This window comes from Lepidochelys kempii, chromosome 15, assembly GCF_965140285.1.
Source record: "Lepidochelys kempii isolate rLepKem1 chromosome 15, rLepKem1.hap1, whole genome shotgun sequence".
Taxonomy (NCBI): Eukaryota; Metazoa; Chordata; order Testudines; family Cheloniidae; genus Lepidochelys; species Lepidochelys kempii.
Window position 1 is genome coordinate 8,918,790 of NC_136394.1, and position 18,328 is coordinate 8,937,117.

General features: G+C 45.0%; 1 protein-coding gene across 4 annotated transcripts in view; it reads right to left on the bottom strand.

The window, feature by feature from the left end:
- Positions 1-4,544: 4,544 nt before the first annotated feature.
- The window catches only part of FBXO21 (F-box protein 21), a 45,381-nt gene continuing 31,597 nt past the window's right edge, over positions 4,545-18,328 (bottom strand). For 3 of the 4 annotated variants that reach the window (XM_073313246.2, XM_073313244.2, XM_073313243.2), the window contains one exon: positions 4,545-8,231. In XM_073313246.2, the coding sequence (XP_073169347.1) occupies positions 8,053-8,231 (179 nt within the window). In that variant the 3' untranslated portion in view covers positions 4,545-8,052. Of the gene's footprint in view, positions 8,232-11,721; positions 12,031-18,328 lie in introns of those variants that run through there. The other variant, XM_073313245.2, reaches the window with a different exon arrangement.

Genomic DNA, 18,328 nt, shown 5'->3' on the forward strand with positions numbered 1-18,328 from the left:
CTGGGGTGCAGGCTCCATCCTTGCACGCACGTGTGGAGAACGGGGGAATGTTTGTAAGAGTTCTAGGAACACCACGTGGCTCAGTTTACTCATTCACTTTGTATTACTACCCAGGGGGTGTGAAGGGGGTAATTTCCCCCTGGGTCCAGGGGAAATGAGGCATAGTTGAATGTCTGGTACACTGCTTTGGCTGGAATCACCTTAGATGAATAGAGTGACTGGGAGACACAATGGAAGCCCCAATAACCAAACCTTCACTTTTAAGGCTGGGATTCAAGCCAAGGTGACCATGTGACCACAGCCAGGCTGCATTTGAAGATCGAGACCAGGGGTGAACAGACGAGTTTGCTGCTGCCTACAGCAGCTGGACACATGATCAGCAGGACAGACAAAGACGAATCCCTGCGGGAAAAGCAGGGCGAAGTATTCTGTTACTATGGACTCTGACTTAAGCTTTATGAGACTGCTCTAACCAAGAGGCTTACATACTGTACTGCAGGCTGGTTTTGAAAGGGCTGCCCTGCATCAGGCAGGTACCTACCAGTTGCATTGCCTGAACGGGCCAAGTCTCTACCAGGCATCTGAACTCATTGGGACTGGCAGTAGAGACACAGTGAGAGACAAGTGCTGCTGGAACTCAAAGGCCTACTCTGAATCAGAGCCCCCGGACTCACCCTTGCAAAGAGGCTAACCCTAGGCAGCGGTTCTCAAACTGTGGGTCAGGACCTCAAAGTGGGTCACAACCCTGTTTTAACTGGGTCTCCGGAGCTGGTGTTAGACTTGCTGGGGCCGGGGTCTGGGCCTGAAGCCCAAGCCCAAGACCCACTACCCAGGGCCAAAGCTGAAGCCCAAGAGCTTCATCCCTGGGTGGCGAGGCCCAGGGTTACAGGCCTCCCGCCTAGGGATGAAGCCCTTGGGCTTCGGCTTATGCGCCCCCACCCAGAGCAGTGGGGCTTTGACCCCCACGGGCAACTGGGCTGGGGCAGGCTCAGGCTTCAATCCTGGGGTCATTTAATGATGTTTGTTGTCAGAAGGGGGTTGCGGGACAATGAAGTTTGAGAACCCCTGGACTAGGGCATGGCAAATAAGAGGAGTACTCCTTCGTAACTGTACAAAGCCTGGGGCATTAAAACCCCCTTGCTAATCCATAGAATCGTAGGACTGGAAGGGACCTCGAGAGGTCATTTAGTCCAGTCCCCTGCACTCGTGGCAGCCCTAAGTATTATCTAGGCCATTCCTGACCGGGGTTTGTCCAACCTGCTCTGAAAAATCTCCAATGATGGAGATTCCACCACCGCTCTAGGCAATTTATTCCAGTGCTGAACCACCCTAACAGGAAGTTTTTCCTAATGTCCAACCTAAACCCCCCTTGCTGCAATTAAGCCCATTGCGTCTTGTCCGATCCTGAGGTTAAGGAGAACATTTTTTCTCCCTCCTCCTTGTAAACAACTTTTTATGTACTTGAAAACTGTTATGTCCCCTCTCGGTCTTCTCTTCTCCAGACTGAACAAACCCCATTTTTCCAATCTTCCTTCCTAGATCAGGTTTTCTAGACCTTTAATCATGTTTGTTGCTCTTCTCCTGACTCTCTCCAATTTGTCCAGATCCTTCCTGAAATGTGGCACCCAGAACTGGACACAATACTCCAGTTGAGGCCTAATTAGCGCAGAGTAGAGCGGAAGAATTACTTCTCGTGTCTTGCTTACAACATTCTGGCTAATACATCCCAGAATGATGTTCGCTTTTTTTGCAACAGCGTTATACGATTGACTCTCATTTAGCTTGTGATCCATTATAAGCTTCAGATCCCTTTCTGCAGTACTCCCTCCTAGGCAGTCATTTCCCATTTTTGTATGTGTGCAACTGATTGTTCCTTTCTAAGTGGAATACTTGGAATTTGTCTTTATTGAATTTCATCCTGTTTACTTCAGGCTATTTCTCCAGATCATTTTGAATTTTAATCCTCTCATCCAAAGCACTTGCAATTCAACGCACACCAAAAGTGCGCTCTATATGGACAAATCCTCAAAGGAGGACTAGTTGTTTCATAACACTTGTGGGAAGCAAGTTTGGTTTTATTCTGAATTAAGAATACAATATACTAGATCAGATTCTTGGGCAAAAGACTAATCTGAGAGCAATTCAAAGTCCATCCTGTCTCCCTCATGTTTCTGATACAGCTGAGAAATAACTTTTAGGGTTGAGTGCAAATGTGATTAGAGCAGGAATGGGAGACAGAATTAGGGCAAGGGGCAGCTGGGATTGTTAGAAAAGAAAACACTCCTGGCCTCTGTGTCATGGCAAAGGAACAATGCACATAAATACCTCTCATGCACTGCTGAAAGTTTAGAGACAAAAATACCACACAGCTGGGAAGACATGATCATGTGCAGGTCTGCAGCTCTGGAGCACTTGGCTTTAAAGGAAAATGCAGGATTAATGCATAAAGTTAACAGTGCCCTCCTGCACAGGAGACCCAGTAGGGCGGGAAGATGGCAGGGGCTGTCTATGTCAATTGATAAGTGAATCTGATGGGCTTTAAAGGGAATCCTGTTCAAACGATGAGTGGACTTCCTCCCCCCCTCCCCCCCACTTCCCTCCACTAGTGTGCAAGAGTGGCTGTTGATCGGTCTGTCCACCTCCCAGACATTTCTGGAATAAAAGCGCCGCTCTCGGACGCTAAACAGAGCGTGTGGATCCCAATCCTGAATGCAGCGCTTGCTGTTCAGCATCAACACATCCACCCACAATGGTTGCCAGGAAGAGAGGCCAAAGAATTGTTTGTAAAGGCAGCATGATCAGTGCTAAGTAAGTGACTGAAAGGAAGATAGGGGAATTTCTGTACATGGTAGATAAGATAATTCCACCAACCTGTGTAAACGCATTTAAAGTTACAAAGCAACATAGGTATGGCTCTGTGAGTTACCATCAAGACATGTATCAGCGAGAGATGCATCAAAGAGCCTAAACCTGTCAGCCGTCAGCTACCATGCAGCCACATTGTTAAAGGAGGAAATCGTACTCCTTGGTAGATTTCATGGAGTCTTCTGGCTCTTTGTCCTTCCCTGGCACAGGAGCCTGTTCTAAAGATATGCCACCAATAGACCTCCACTATTCTGGTTACAATGGGAAAGCGCTCCCAAAATGAAGGGTATTACATTGTGCCTAACAGTGGTCAGATACTGGATCGATCTGATCTCCCTTAGGAAGTTTGTTCTACAGCTGGGTCATACCAGAAGAGCAGATGGTCCTGGATTGAGACATGATTGCTGATACCATTTGGGGGTTGCATACATTAGGGATTTTTACACCAGTGCAAACCCCCAACCTTAGATGTGTTACACCAGTGTAAAGCAGGACTTGGACTGGTACAAGTTACTCTGCTTGCGAACACTTCATCCCAGTACAAGGTGTCTACATTGGGAACTTGTACTGTTGTAGCTATTTCAGTGCAAAACTCCATAAAAGTGACAAGCCCTAAGAGCCAGAAGCGGGATCTGGAGCACAAGAGACAAGCATTCCGTGGCAGCTATTCACAGCAGGAAGGCTAGCTGCCACATTCTGGACAACTGGAACATTACTTCCACCCCGCAGTGAATTACAGTCATGCAGTCCAAAAGGGACAAATGCAAATCATTGTGACTAGCTCTGTTTGGGAAGGAGTGGGATGGAAAAAGGCATCAAAACTATTCATAAAGCACTCACTGATCTCCACTAATGTATTTGCTCCTCTACCCTGAGATTTTTTTTCAAACAATTTTAATTTACATTTGTTAAGCAAATCGTCCATCTACTTACCTGTAGGAAAAAGCAGCAATAAGAAGAGTGCATGGTCCCTCCCCAGCTTAAGTGTCTTGCTCCCGATGCAAATGATTTTTAAAAATGAATATTAGCATAGTTCAGCTCCGTAAGGGCTATTTCAGAAAAGTATGGTTGCCAAGTCAAGAAGATAAATGCAACAAATTGGAGAAATCAGCAAGGATGGCGTTAAGAGTTTTGGAGAGCCATAAGCAATAGCCAGAAGCTTGGCTTTCCCATTCCTGCCTTCAGTCCCAGTGCTAGAAGAGGGAATTGGACTTTGTGCACAATTGTAGCAGGTTGGGTGAGGGAGGAAAGAACTCAAAACACAACATCAAGACAAAATTGCTGAGGATTCTACAAGGAATCTAGAAGCAAGAGAGCCCGTGTAGTTACTAGATTTTCTGGTACTTAAGGCCAGCCATGGACACTAGTAAGCTGCTTTGTTTTTAGGGTCTAAGGCATATGCTTTAGAAAACTGAGCTTAATGTTAAAATGGAACTCCTGTCCACGTTGTAGAAAAACCTATTTTATATGCCTAATCAGACATACCAGAGAATGTAAAAAGAAGCATACCATATGGTTTCTTCTATTTCTGAAAACTCTTGGGGCATATCTTACCTATGGCATTCTTTACCCTTAAAAATGTTCCTAACAGCCCTTTGTGATCTGTTTTAAAACCCCACAAGCCTCTTGGTTTGTAACATGGTAGGTGGTCTGCTTTAGAAGAAAAACAAATAGCCAAATTTTTAATCAATTATTTATTTTATTGGGATTTTCCAAGTCATAAGGGCCACAGGACATGGGGGGAAAAGTTGTCCGCACGTTGAATAAAAAAAATTCAGGAAAAATACAAATTGGGAAAAATCAGAGCACCTAGAGAAACACGCGGATCATTAGGTATTGGACATTCCTTATCCATTATAAGAGAGATATGTAATGCTACGTTTCAGTGTTGTACAAGTGAAACATTGGCAAGAATCAAGGCCATTGCAGGCAAGTCTCAACATCCCCCAGATCCACTCGCTATCATCCTCATGTACCATGAAGTAAAAGTTACATAGCAATTTGAGTACTAGCATCCAGAACTGAGGTATCCAGTGCCCTGTCCCATCAGATAAATCAATACAAGAGTAAATCAGAGAATTCAGCACCAAGCATTTTATAGGTTTCAGAGTAACAGCCGTGTTAGTCTGTATTCGCAAAAAGAAAAGGAGTACTTGTGGCACCTTAGAGACTAACCAATTTATTTGAGCATAAGCTTTCGTGAGCCACAGCTCACTTCATTGGATGCATACTGTGGAAAGTGTAGAAGATCTTTTTATATACACACAAAGCATGAAAAAATACCTCCTCCCACCCCACTCTCCAATGTGATATATGCCATCATGTGCCAGCAACGCCCCTCTGCCATGTACATTGGTCAAACTGGACAGACTCTACGTAAAAGAATAAATGGACACAAATCAGACGTCAAGAATTATAACATTCATAAATCAGTCGGAGAACACTTCAATCTCTCTGGTCACGCGATTACAGACATGAAAGTTGCTATATTACAACAAAAAACTTCAAATCCAGACTCCAGCGAGAAACTGTTGAATTGGAATTCATTTGCAAATTTGATACAATTAACTTAGGCTTGAATAGAGACTGGGAGTGGCTAAGTCATTAGGCAAGGTAACCTATTTCCCCTTGTTTTTTCCTACCCACCCCCCGACGTTCTTGTTAAACCCTGGATTTGTGCTGGAAATGGCCCAACTTGATTATCATACACATTGTAAGGAGAGTGATCACTTTAGATAAGCTATTACCAGCAGGAGAGTGGGGTGGGAGGAGGTATTTTTTCATGCTTTGTGTGTATATAAAAAGATCTTCTACACTTTCCAAAATCCACTTTCTAAAAAAATATATAAGTGCCCAAATAAAAATGTACACAAACAGGCTGTATGGGCTACTTTAGAGCTCATTTCATATCACTAAATTATAGCATATATTTAAAATGTGTCTCAATACATATTTACAGTTATAACTTGAGGTTAAATTTTTGTTTTAATGTTACCTTTGAAAGCAAAAGAAAACCAAGTCACACTGAAACACGCTGCTGAAATAAACTCCTATGTGACCAGAGCTTGTGTACGAGTTTAATTGCACGTGTACCATTGATATTCAATAGCAGAATAAGAGTTTGCATTTATAAAGCACCTTTCAGCAGAGGATTTCAAAGCGCATTCCAACCATTTGCAAAACACCCTTGGGAGGTACTATAGGTAAATATTAGACCATCCATTCTGCAGATAAAGTGAGGCAGAGAGAAGTCACTTGCCCAAGGCCACACAGTGGGTAGTGGAAGAGCTGGGAACCTGGAAATCCTGACTCCTAGTCATCTGCCTCTTTCTACTAGATGTTTAAGAGTCAGATGCACAACAGCCTAGAAATTAAAACTGAGGGCAGTGTTTCCTCGTTTACTCAACTAGCAGAGTCCCTCCAAGCATGGGCAATTTTACAGGATAGGCCCTAAAAATTATATTTTCAACCCCTTAGAGACAGAGATTTGGAGTTTAGTTTGAAGTTTGCAGAGTTTGCACACGGATTTAGCTACATTGCTCTCAAATCAGTGACAATTTTGTACCTAAATCCCCCTTCAATTCAGCTGGGATTATCAGAAAATTTATTGTAGCGTAATTTTATTCTTTTCTTTTTATTAGCACTATTAGGTTTTTTTCTGCTGCCTCTCTAAAGTGTTGAGGAACTTGCAGATCACGACAACTTTACTGTTGCTTGTTAAATATTTACACAAGACTGCGTGCAAATCAATGATTATCTTAAAAAGAAAGGTGCACGTTAGTGCACAGAGACATTTAAAATGTTAAAAGAATAAGGATTTCATCTTACGCTAAGTCTTCTCTCTATAACTATGTAACTACAGCACATAGTAACTTCAGTAATTAGAAACAATGACTGCAGCCTGCCTAGAGTTATTAATTTAGAAACTAAAGTACTGTAGATATTCAATATCTTTGTAAATACTTTGCAACTTCACATCCAATTCTTATGTAACCCTAAAAGAAAATAACCATGTACTATTTTTCTAGGCTTTGCAGACTCTACAGTGGCAGCCCCATTACAATTCAAGTGTCCTCAGTTTCTGAAGCACCTCCCTTGCAGAAGTCAGAATTTGGACAAATAGTTAACCCTTTTAACCCCCTCCAAAGGGCAGTTTTCTTTTGATCAAAAGAGAGAAGGCATCACGATATAGGAAATAAGGTCTTTATGTCTTGTTTGCCAGATGCTGGTGTCTATTGGCTTTCATGGCACAATCGCAATCTGACAGTATAGATAACGGCAGCTCACTAAATAAAGACTTCAGCAGTTTGCCATCACAAGATGGTGGTCCTACTAGCAAACTACAAAGTTTTAACAGTTTCAGCCGGGTAAGAGGAGACATGTAGAAAAATACATGTATGACCATATCACAAATTCAACACCATGAAGGGGACATAATGGAAGAAAAAGTACAGGTAGGAATCAGGGTCCCAACAAGAAGTTTATTGGGGCGAGAAAATTGCCAGGATCTTATTTTCTGTAACGATGTGTTCGTAACAGCTGGAAGCATTACACGGAGGAGGTCCATTTAAGTTACTGCTGAACTCACCATCATACGGTGTCTCATGATTCTTGTTCGAGAAAGTTGCCATGCCACTGCCAAGGCTGACAAGCGATTTCAGCACCGGAACGCTAGCAACACCAATCGTTGTCAGGGTAAGAGGAAAGTCAGAATCGAGGAAGCTATTGTGGAACTTCAGAGAGACCTTAAAACTACCACATACACAGAATATATACATATAAAAAAAATACTGCAAGTATGATCAATCTCCTTATCCATAACATGGGATTACTCCAGACTCCAGCTAGAGTCGTAACATGCTCAGATCCTAAATATGAAAAATAGATCATAAACACATGAGTGGTAAATGCAAGCACTCAAGGGGATAATACACTTCATTCATTATCTTGAAGTGACAATCAAAGTATGCCTTGTCTGGAATACCAGTGGATCCCAAATTAATTGACTAGTGTTGGCAGATGGTGACTGAGTGGGTATTGGACTATTACAGGTTACGAAGTGCGATGCAATTCCTGGGGCATAAGCCTGAAGATCATTGTGAAAATTGGCTTCCATAATACTGTCCACAAAGAGGACACAGCAGCAGCTGTGATAAACTCTCTTCTGTCCTTGTGATCCAGTTACGCTCATTCCTTGACTGTACTGTAGATCTTTTGGACGGCTGCACAAGTAAGTTCCAAATCCTCAGGATACCTCATCTCCAGCTCTGCATTTGCCAGGTAGTGAGTGCCTGTAAATTCTGAAAAATAGCGGCCGATATCAGGGTGAGGGATTTCATTAGGCTCCAAGTTATATTCCAAGTTCTCTGTAGAGAGAAGAAAAAGCAGTTATCAGCACACTAATGCCCAGCAATGAAGAAGCTATTTGTCTCTGCCTTCAGTTAGTCAGGCTTCTGTTTGAGGGTTTTGCCTGCTTAGTTTTCTGAGCAGAGCGGATATATTTTTATACTACCACCAAACTACCATGCCTGAGAAGAGACCCGCGGGAATTAAACTAGAATGTCGGAATGCCAACTGGCTGTTGCTGTGAAGTCATTAATGGATATCAGTTCACTATGCAGAAGAGAAGGGAATGGTTCATATTGAAGAGAGAACAAGGACATCTGGGAATTAGGGCCCAATCCTATCGGCACTCCATCTATGTAGAAGCTACACAACTGGGCTCTAACTCCCACAGTCAGGAAGCCAATTCCCAGAAGAGGTCCTTACAAACTGCCAAATTGTTTGAAGAGCAAAGGAAAAGTCAGTTGTCTCAAACATGCACAAAGGAAGAACTGTATCTTCCCCCTTGAAGGCTCCCGAGGACCTGCTGGGATTTGAGCTACGTCTAGCACACAGAGATTAGCATTTAAAATTCAAATTTTCTGGAATAGCAGTCCTATCAGAAGTAAACGTTTACTCCTTACCACCACAGTATTTTCATGTTCTTTCCTATTTTTAAAACATGACCATTTAATCATTGCACACACAGAGATTAAAGTAAGATCAGAAGCAATGGTGCTACAGTAAGAAGATGAACCAAATGACTACTCGTTTATTCTGTCAGAGAAAAAGCTCTCATTTGTGTAAAGCAGCATTGCTGTGCAGTGGCCATTAGTGACTCTCAGGTGTATGATCCCTGTGGAGGTCTTGAATGATGTAATGTATACTTGGCAGCAACTGGAATACGGGTGAATACAAGCTATGCACAGCACTGTTTAGCTTATTTATAGTTCTTGGGGAGGATGCTGAGATCACTGCTTAGGAACAATCCATCCATCCCTAGCTCTGAAACTAGCAACAATTAAACTGATCTTTCACAAGCAATATGGTGAAAATCACTTAGAATTACTGGTAATGCATTTAGTAGTTAATTGTGACCCAAACCATATAAATCGCAACTGTTAAAACTTTAAAAAACAAACATATTTGTTTGAAATTCTCCCCCTCAAAATCCCACACTCTCTCCAAAGCACAAAACTGAAATTGATGCAACAAGCAAAAAGTGACCTGCACAGAGTTTGGAAGGGACAGGAAGCATGGGTGAGATATGGGATGGAAAGTAAGGACAAAACAACTGTAGCATACGAGATTGTGCTCCAGAACCAAAACCCCTGGAACTCACTAAAGATGAGAACTTGGGCTCTGCGACCAGCCAGTACTACAGTTACTAATTTAGATTACAAAAAGGGAAACAGATGAGAATATAACACATATAGTAAGATACTGGGGAAGATATTTTATTCTCATCCTAATAATGTGTGCAGAGAGAAGAAAATGTCATTTCTTAGAAAAAGCAGGACCTTCCAAAAAGTCTGCTTCATAAACACACAAGCATTGGGGCAGAGGCACAGATTCAAGAATCCCAAATACTACTTATTTTTGGACTACCAAGTGCAAAGTAAAATATTTGGGGAAATCTAGAACCACTAATCTCCCTGTATTTTACACCTACAAGTGTATCTGACCTTTACATTTAATTTTTAAACTTACCCTCATGTACTGTACTGCAAACTATGTTAGACAGCACCCTCTAGTGAAAGCTGAACCATATTCAGTCAAAATAAATTTTCATAATCAAAGTGCTTCAGAAACATTTAATCAATCTTTGTAACACCCCTGTGATGAAGGTATTGTCCCCATTTTATAGAGAGTGAGAGGAAGGCAAGTGAAGTAATCTGCCCAAGATCAAAGGGGAAGTTAGTGTCACAGGAAGGATCAGAATGCAGGAGTTCCTAGCACTCAATATTCCTGTGTTCGGACCACCACCAGATTTATTTTTTTATATAGTACAGTGCATTAAAAATGGCCAGAACAATTTCTATAAAAGGCATAGTGATCATAAAAATGAAACCTTCCATTACACAATGACTTTACTCCTGATTTTTGACCAAATCTCCTTAGAAACCTGACAAAAACAAGAAAAAAAATCCTCACAAAAGCCAAAAAATTCAGGGTTAAGGCTGAAATTCCATCATAGAATATCAGGGTTGGAAGTGTAACAGAAGGGACCTCAGGTGGTCATCTAGTCCAACCCCCTGCACAAAACAGGGTCAATCCAACACTGAATCATCCCAGCCAGGGCTCTGACAAGCTGGACCTTAAAAATCTCAAAGGAAGGAGATTCCACCACCTCCCTAGGTAACCCATTCCAGTGCTTCACCACCCTCCTAGTGAAATAGTGTTTCCTAATATCCAACCTAGACCTCACCCACTGCAACTTGAGACCATTACTCCTTGTTCTGTCATCTGTCACCACTGAGAACAGTCTTGATCCATCCTCTTTGGAACCCCCTTTCAGGTAGCTGAAAGCAGCTATCAAATCCCCCCTCATTCTTCTCTTCTGCAGACTAAATAATCCCAGTTCCCTCAGCCTCTCCTCATAAGTCATGTGTTCCAGTCCCCTCATCATTTTTGTTGCCCTCCGCTGGACGCTTTCCAATTTTTCCACATCCTTCTTGTAGCATGGGGCCCAAAACTGGACACACTACTCCAGATGAGGCCTCACTAATGTCGAATAGAGGGGAACGATCACGTCCCTCCATCTGCTGGCAATGCCCCTACTTATACAGCCCAAAACGCTGTTAGCCTTCTTGGCAACAAGGGCACACTATTGACTCATATCCAGCTTCTTGTCCATTGTAACTCCTAGGTCCTTTTCTGCAGAATTGCTGCCTAGCCACTCAGTCCCTAGTCTGTAGCGGAGCATAGGATTCTTCCATCCTAAGTGCAGGACTCTGCACTTGTCCTTGTTGAGCGTCATGAGATTTCTTTTGGCCCAATCCTCTCATTTGTCTAGGTCCCTCTGTATCCTATCCCTACCCTCCAGCGTATCTACCACTCCTCCCAGTTTAGTGTCATCTGCAAACTTGCTGACGGTGCAGTCCACGCCATCCTCCAGATCATTAAAGAAGATATTGAACAAAACCAGCCCCAAGACCGACTCTTGGGGCACTCCGCTTGATACCGGCTGACAACTAGACATGGAGCTATTGATCACTACCCGTTAAGCCCGACGATCTAACCAGTTTTCTATCCACCTTATAGTCCATTCATCCAGCCCATACTTCTTTAACTTGCTGGCAAGAATATTGTGGGAGACCGTAACAAAAGCTTTGCTAAAGTCAAGGAATAACACGTCCACTGCTTTCCCTTCATCCACAGAGCCAATTATCTCCTCATAGAAGGCAATTAGATTAGTCAGGCATGACTTGCCCTTGGTGAATCCATGCTGACTGTTCCTGATCACTTTCCTCTCCTCTAAGTGCTTCATAATTGATTCCTTGAGGATCTGCTCCATGATTTTCCAGGGACTGAGGTGAGGCTGACTGGCCTGTAGTTCCCAGGATCCTCCTCCTTCCCTTTTTTAAAGATAGGCACTACATTAGCCTTTTTCCAGTCTTCCGGGACCTCCCCCGATGGCCATGAGTTTTCAAAGATAATGGCCAATGGCTCTGCAATCACATTCGCCAGCTCCTTTAGCACTCTCGGATGCAGCGCATCCAGCCCCATGGACTTGTGCTCATCCAGCTTTTCTAAATAGTCCCAAATCACTTCTTTCTTCACAGAGGGCTGGTCACCTCCTTCCCATGCTGTGCTGCCCAGTGCAGTAGTCTGGGAGCTGACCTTGTTCGTGAAGACAGAGGCAAAAAAAAGCATTACGTACATTAGCTTTTTCCACATCCTCTGTCACTAGGTTGCCTCCCTCATTCAGTAAGGGGCCCACACTTTCTTTGACTTTCTTCTTGTTGCTAACATACTTGAAGAAACCCCTCTTGTTACTCTTAACATCTCTTGCTAGCTGCAACTCCAGGTGTGATTTGGCCTTCCTGATTTCACTCCTGCATGCCTGAGCAATATTTTTATACTCCTCCTTAGTCATCTGTCCATTCTTTTTTGTGTTTAAGATCAGCAAGGATTTCACTGTTAAGCCAAACTGGTCGCCTGCCATATTTACTATTCTTTCTACACATCGGGATGGTTTGTTCCTGTAACTCAATAAGGATTCTTTAAAATACAGCCAGCTCTCCTGGACTCCTTTCCCCCTCATGTTATTCTCTCAGGGGATCCTGCCCATCAGTTCCCCGAGGGAGTCAGGCTGCTTTTCTCAAGTCCAGGATCCGTATTCTGCTGCTCTCCTTTCTTCCTTGTGTCAGGATAAGTGCAGGGTCCTGCACTTAGGACGGAAGAACCCAATGCACAGCTACAGACTAGGGACCGAATGGCTAGGCAGCAGTTCTGCGGAAAAGGACCTAGGGGTGACAGTGGACGAGAAGCTGGATATGAGTCAGCAGTGTGCCCTTGTTGCCAAGAAGGCCAATGGCATTTTGGGATGTATAAGTAGGGGCATAGCGAGCAGATCGAGGGACGTGATCGTTCCCCTCTATTCGACATTGGTGAGGCCTCATCTGGAGTACTGTGTCCAGTTTTGGGCCCCACACTTCAAGAAGGATGTGGATAAATTGGAGAGAGTCCAGCGAAGGGCAACAAAAATGATGAGGGGACTGGAACACATGACTTATGAGGAGAGGCTGAGGGAGCTGGGATTGTTTAGCCTGCAGGAGAGAAGAATGAGGGGGGAATTTGATAGCTGCTTTCAACTACCTGAAAGGGGGTTCCAAAGAGGATGGCTCTAGACTGTTCTCAATGGTAGCAGATGACAGAACGAGGAGTAATGGTCTCAAGTTGCAGTGGGGGAGGTTTAGATTGGATATTAGGAAAAACTTTTTCACTAAGAGGGTGGTGAAACACTGGAATGCGTTACCTAGGGAGGTGGTAGAATCTCCTTCCTTAGAGGTTTTTAAGGTCAGGCTTGACAAAGCCCTGGCTGGGATGATTTAACTGGGAATTGGTCCTGCTTTGAGCAGGGGGTTGGACTAGATGACCTTCTGGGGTCCCTTCCAACCCTGATATTCTATGATTCTATGATCCTGAACTCTACTGTCTCAGGGTGACTGCCTCCCAGGTTCCCATCCACTTTTGCTTTCCCTACTAATTCTTCCCAGTTTGGGAGCAGTAGGTCAAGAAGAGCTCTGCTCCTAGTTGGTTCCTCCAGCACTTGCACCAGGAAACTGTCCCCTACACTTTCCAAAAACATCTTGGATTGTCTGTGCACCGCTGTATTGCTCTTCCAGAAGATATCAGGGCGACTGAAGTCTCCCATGAGAACCAGGGCCTGCGATCTAGTAACTTCCGTTAGTTGCCGGAAGAAAGCCTCGTCTACCTCATCCCCCTGGTCTGGTAGTCTATAGCAGACTCCCACCACAACATCACCCTTGTTGCTCACACTTCTAAACTTAATCCAGAGACTCATGTTTTTCTGCAGTTTCATACCGGCGCTCTGAGCAGTCATACTGCTCTCTTAGGCCTGGTCTACGCTATGAGTTTATGCTGATTTTAGCAGCGTTAAATCAAATTAACCCTGTACCCGTCCACACAAAGAAGCCATTTTTGTCAACATAAAGGGCTCTTAACATCGATTTCTGTACTCCTCCCTGAGGGGATTAGCGCTGAAATCGACATCGCCGTTTTGAATTAGGGTTAGTGTGGACGCAATTCGATGTTATTGGCCTCCAGGAGCTATCCCACAGTGCACCATTGTGACCGCTCTGGACAGTGCTCTGAACTTGGATGTACTGGCCAGGTGTACAGGAAAAGCCCTGGGAACTTTTGACTCATTTCCTGTTTGGCCAGGTGAGCTCATGAGCACAGGTGACCATGCAGTCCCAGAATCGAAAAAGAGCTCCAGCATGGACCGAACAGGAGGTACTGGATCTGATCACTGTATGGGGAGAGGAATCCGTGCTATCAGAACTACGTTCCAAAAGATGAAATGCCAAAACATTTCAAAAAATCTCCAAGGCCATGAAGGACAGAGGCTACAGCAGGGACGCAACACAGTGCCACGTGAAACTTAAGGAGCCTCAGACAAGCGTACCAGAAAACCAAAGAATCACACGGATGCTCCAGGACAAAGCCCCAGACATGCCACTTCTATGCTAAGCTGCATGCAATTCTAGGGGGGGCCGTCACCATTACCCCACCCTTATCTGTGGACTCCGATGATGGGTTACTTTCCATCATGCCTGAGGATTTTGCGGACGGGGAAGATGAGGAGCACGACGAGCTTGGGGAGAGCACGCAGCACATCGTTCTCCCCGACAGCCAGGATCTTTTTATCACCCTGACTGAAACACCCTCCCAACCCAACCAAGCTGGAGAAGGGACCTCTGGTGAGTGTACTCATTAAAATATAATACATGTTTTAAAAGCAAGCATTTTTTAATGATTCATTTGCCCTGAGGACTTGAGATGCATTTTTGGCCAGTACAGCTACTGGAAAAGTCTGTTAACGTGTCTGGGGATGGAGCGGAAATGCTCCAGGGACAACTCCATGAAGCTCTCCTGGAGGTACTCTAAAAGCCTTTGCAGAAGGTTTCTGGGGAGAGCAGCCTTATTCTGTCCTCCATGGTAGAACACTTTACCACACCATGCCAGCAGCAAGTAATCTGGTATCACTGCATGACAAAGCCTGGCAGCGTATGGTCCCGGTGTTTGCTGGCATTCAAGCAACATCCGTTCTTTCTCTCTCTGTGTTATCCTCAGAGAGCGATATCGTTCATGGTAACCTGGTTGAAATAGGGGAATTTAATTAAGGGACATTCAGAGGTGGCCGTTCCTACTGGGCTGTTTGCCTGTGGTTGAAAAGACTAACTCCCCGCAGTTAGCGAAGTGGTGGTGGGAGGACATTAGCATTGAGCTGTTCGCATTTGGCTAGCAGGGGGTAAAGCGATCATCACAGGGATCTGGATGGTTGGGGGGGTTAGTTTGGTTTCTGCTGCTGCATGTTAACACAAAAACCAGAGCACTAAATGGCCAACTCAACGGGCTTTGCTTGTATGGGAAAGGAGGGCGCTGCTGTTATGAAGGTTGCAGAAGCCAAAAGACCATGGCTTACCATGGCCGCCTGCAAGCCGAATTCTGTTGCCCGGCACTGCGTGTGTGATCTCTAACACCAAAGCCGCAGGCACTCAATATAAGATGCAGAATGCGACCTTGTACCAAAATCACACATGCTATGTAATGTGAATAGTGTTGTTCACCGTGAAAGAGTATAGCTGTTGTTCTGCGAAATATATCTTTTTAAATACTTCACTCCCTTTTTTTCCTCCCGCAGCTGCAAATGTTTCAAGCCTTCCTCCTCCGTCCCAAAGGCTATTTCAGATAAGGCGGTGAAAAAAAATGCACGTGCGATGAAATGTTCTCTAAGCGCATGCAGTCGTCCGGCACTAACAGAGCTCAGCAGAACGTGTGGAAGGACACAGTAGCACAGTATACGAAAGCGGCCAATGAACGTGAGGACAGGAGGGATGATCGAGATGAGAGGTGGCAGCAGGAAGATCAGAGAAGGCAGGATGCAACGCTGGAGCTACTGTGGGATCAAACGGACATGCTCCGGCATCTGGTGGAGGTTCAGGAACGGCAGCAGGATTACAGACTGCAGCTGCAGCCCCTGTTTAACCGCCCTCCCTCCTCCCCAAGTTCCATAGCCTCCTCACCCAGACGCCCAAGAACGTGGGCGGGGGGGAGGAGAGGAGGCTCCGAGCACCCAACCACTCCACCCCAGTGGACAGCCCAAGCAACAGAAGGCTGTCATTCAACAAGTTTTGAAGTGGCCTTTTCCTTTCCTCCTCCCACACCCCACCTGGTCTACTTTGTGAGTTCTCTCTCTATTTTTATAATCAATTAATAAAGAATACGTGGTTTTTAAACGATAATGACTTTATTTCCTTTGCAAGCAAGCTGTGATAGAAGCGGGGAGGGTGGGTTGCTTACAGGGAATTAGAGTCAATCAAGGGGGCAGGTTTTCATCAAGGAGAAACCAACAGAAGTGTCTCACGGTACCCTGGCCAGTCATGAAACTAGTTTTCAAAGCTTCTCTGATGCACAGCGCTTCCTGCTGTGTTCTTCTAATCGCCCTGGTGTCTGGCTGCATGTATTCAGTGGCCAGGTGATTTGTCTCAACCTCCCACTCCGCCATAAACTTCTCCCCCTTACTCTCACAGAGTGCTTGTGGAGCACACAGCAAGCAGCAAGAACAATGGGAATACTGGTTTCACCGAGGTCATAGCGAGTCAGTAAACTGCGCCAGCGACCCTTTAAACATCCAAATGCACACTCTACCACCATTCTGCGCTTGCTCAGCCTATAGTTGAACAGCTCCTTACTACTGTCCAGGGTGCCTGTGTATGGCTTCATAAGCCAGGGCATTAAGGGGTAGGCTGGGTCCCTAAGCATAACTATAGGCATTTCAACATCCTCAACAGTAATTTTCTGGTCTAGGAAGTAAATCCCTTCCTGCAGCCGTTTAAACAGACCAGAGTTCCTGAAGATGCGAGCGTCATGAACCTTTCCCGGCCATCCCACGTTGATGCTGGTGAAACATTCCTTGTGATCCACCAGTGCTTGCAGCACCATTGAGCAGTACCTCTTACGGTTTATGTACTGGCTGCCCTGGTTCTCCGGTGCCAAGAGAGGATTATGCGCTCTGTCTATAGCCCCACCACAGTTAGGGAATCCCATTGCAACAAAGACATCTACAGAGTCACTACCTTTGATAGCAGCAGTTCAATGATTGCGTTGGCTACTTGCATCACAGCAACCCCCACAGTAGAGTTGCCCACTCCAAATTGATTACTGACTGACTGGTAGCTTCCACAGGGCTATTGCCACTCGCTTTTGAACTGTGAGGGCTGCTCTCATCTTGGTATTCTTGTGCTTCAGGGCAGGGGAAAGCAAGTCACTAAGTTCCATGAAGCTGCCCTTACGCATGCGAAAGTTTCGGAGCCACTGGGAATCATCCCAAACCTGCAACACTATGCGGTCCCACCAGTCTGTGCTTGTTTCCCGGGCCCAGAATCGGTATTCCACGGCATGAGCCTGCCCCATTAACACCATGATCTCTAAATTGCCGGGGACCGTGGTTTGAGAGAAATCTGTGTCCATGTCCTCATCACTCTCGTCACCATGCTGCTGTAGCCTCCTCACCTGGTTTTTCAGGTTCTGGTTCTGCATAAACTGCACAATAATGCGTGAGGTGTTTACAATGGTCATAACTGCTGTGATGAACTGAACGGGCTCCATGCTTGCCCTGTTATGGCGTCTGCTTGGGGAATCCAAGGAAAAGGGCGCAAAATGATTGTCTGCCGTTGCTTTCATGGAGGGAGGGTTGACTGACGACATTTACCCATAATCACCCGCGACAAATTTTTGGCTCCATCAGGCATTGGGAGCTCAGCCCAGAATTCCAATGGGCAGCGGGGACTGCGGGATAGCTACCCACAGTACACCACTCGGAACGTCGACACTTGCCACAGTACTGTGGATGCACAAAGCTGAATTAATGTGCTTAGTATGGATGCATGCACTCGACTTTGTACAATCTGTTCCCAAAAATTGACTTCTGTAAAATCGGAGTAATTTCGTAGTGTAGATATACCCTTACATACAGTGCAACTCCCTCACCTTTTCTGCCCTTCCTGAACAGCTTATATCCATCCATGACAGTACTCCAGTCACGTGAGTTATCCCACCAAGTCTCTGTTATTCCAGTCACACCATAATTCCTTGACTGTGCCAGGACTTCCAGATCTCCCTGCTTGTTTCCCAGGCTTCTTGCATTTGTGTATAGGCACTTAAGGTAACTCGCTGATCGTCCCGCTTTCTCAGTATGAGGCAGGAGCCCTCCCCTCTTGCGCCCTCCTGCTTGTGCTTCCTCCCCGTGTCCCACTTCCCCACTTACCTCAGAGCTTTGGTCTCCTTCCCCTGGTGAACCTAGTTTAAAGCCCTCCTCACTAGGTTACATCCTTAACATATTCTGTTTAGACAATGAAGCTCACCTGCTACGTGTTCAGACTGTTCTGAG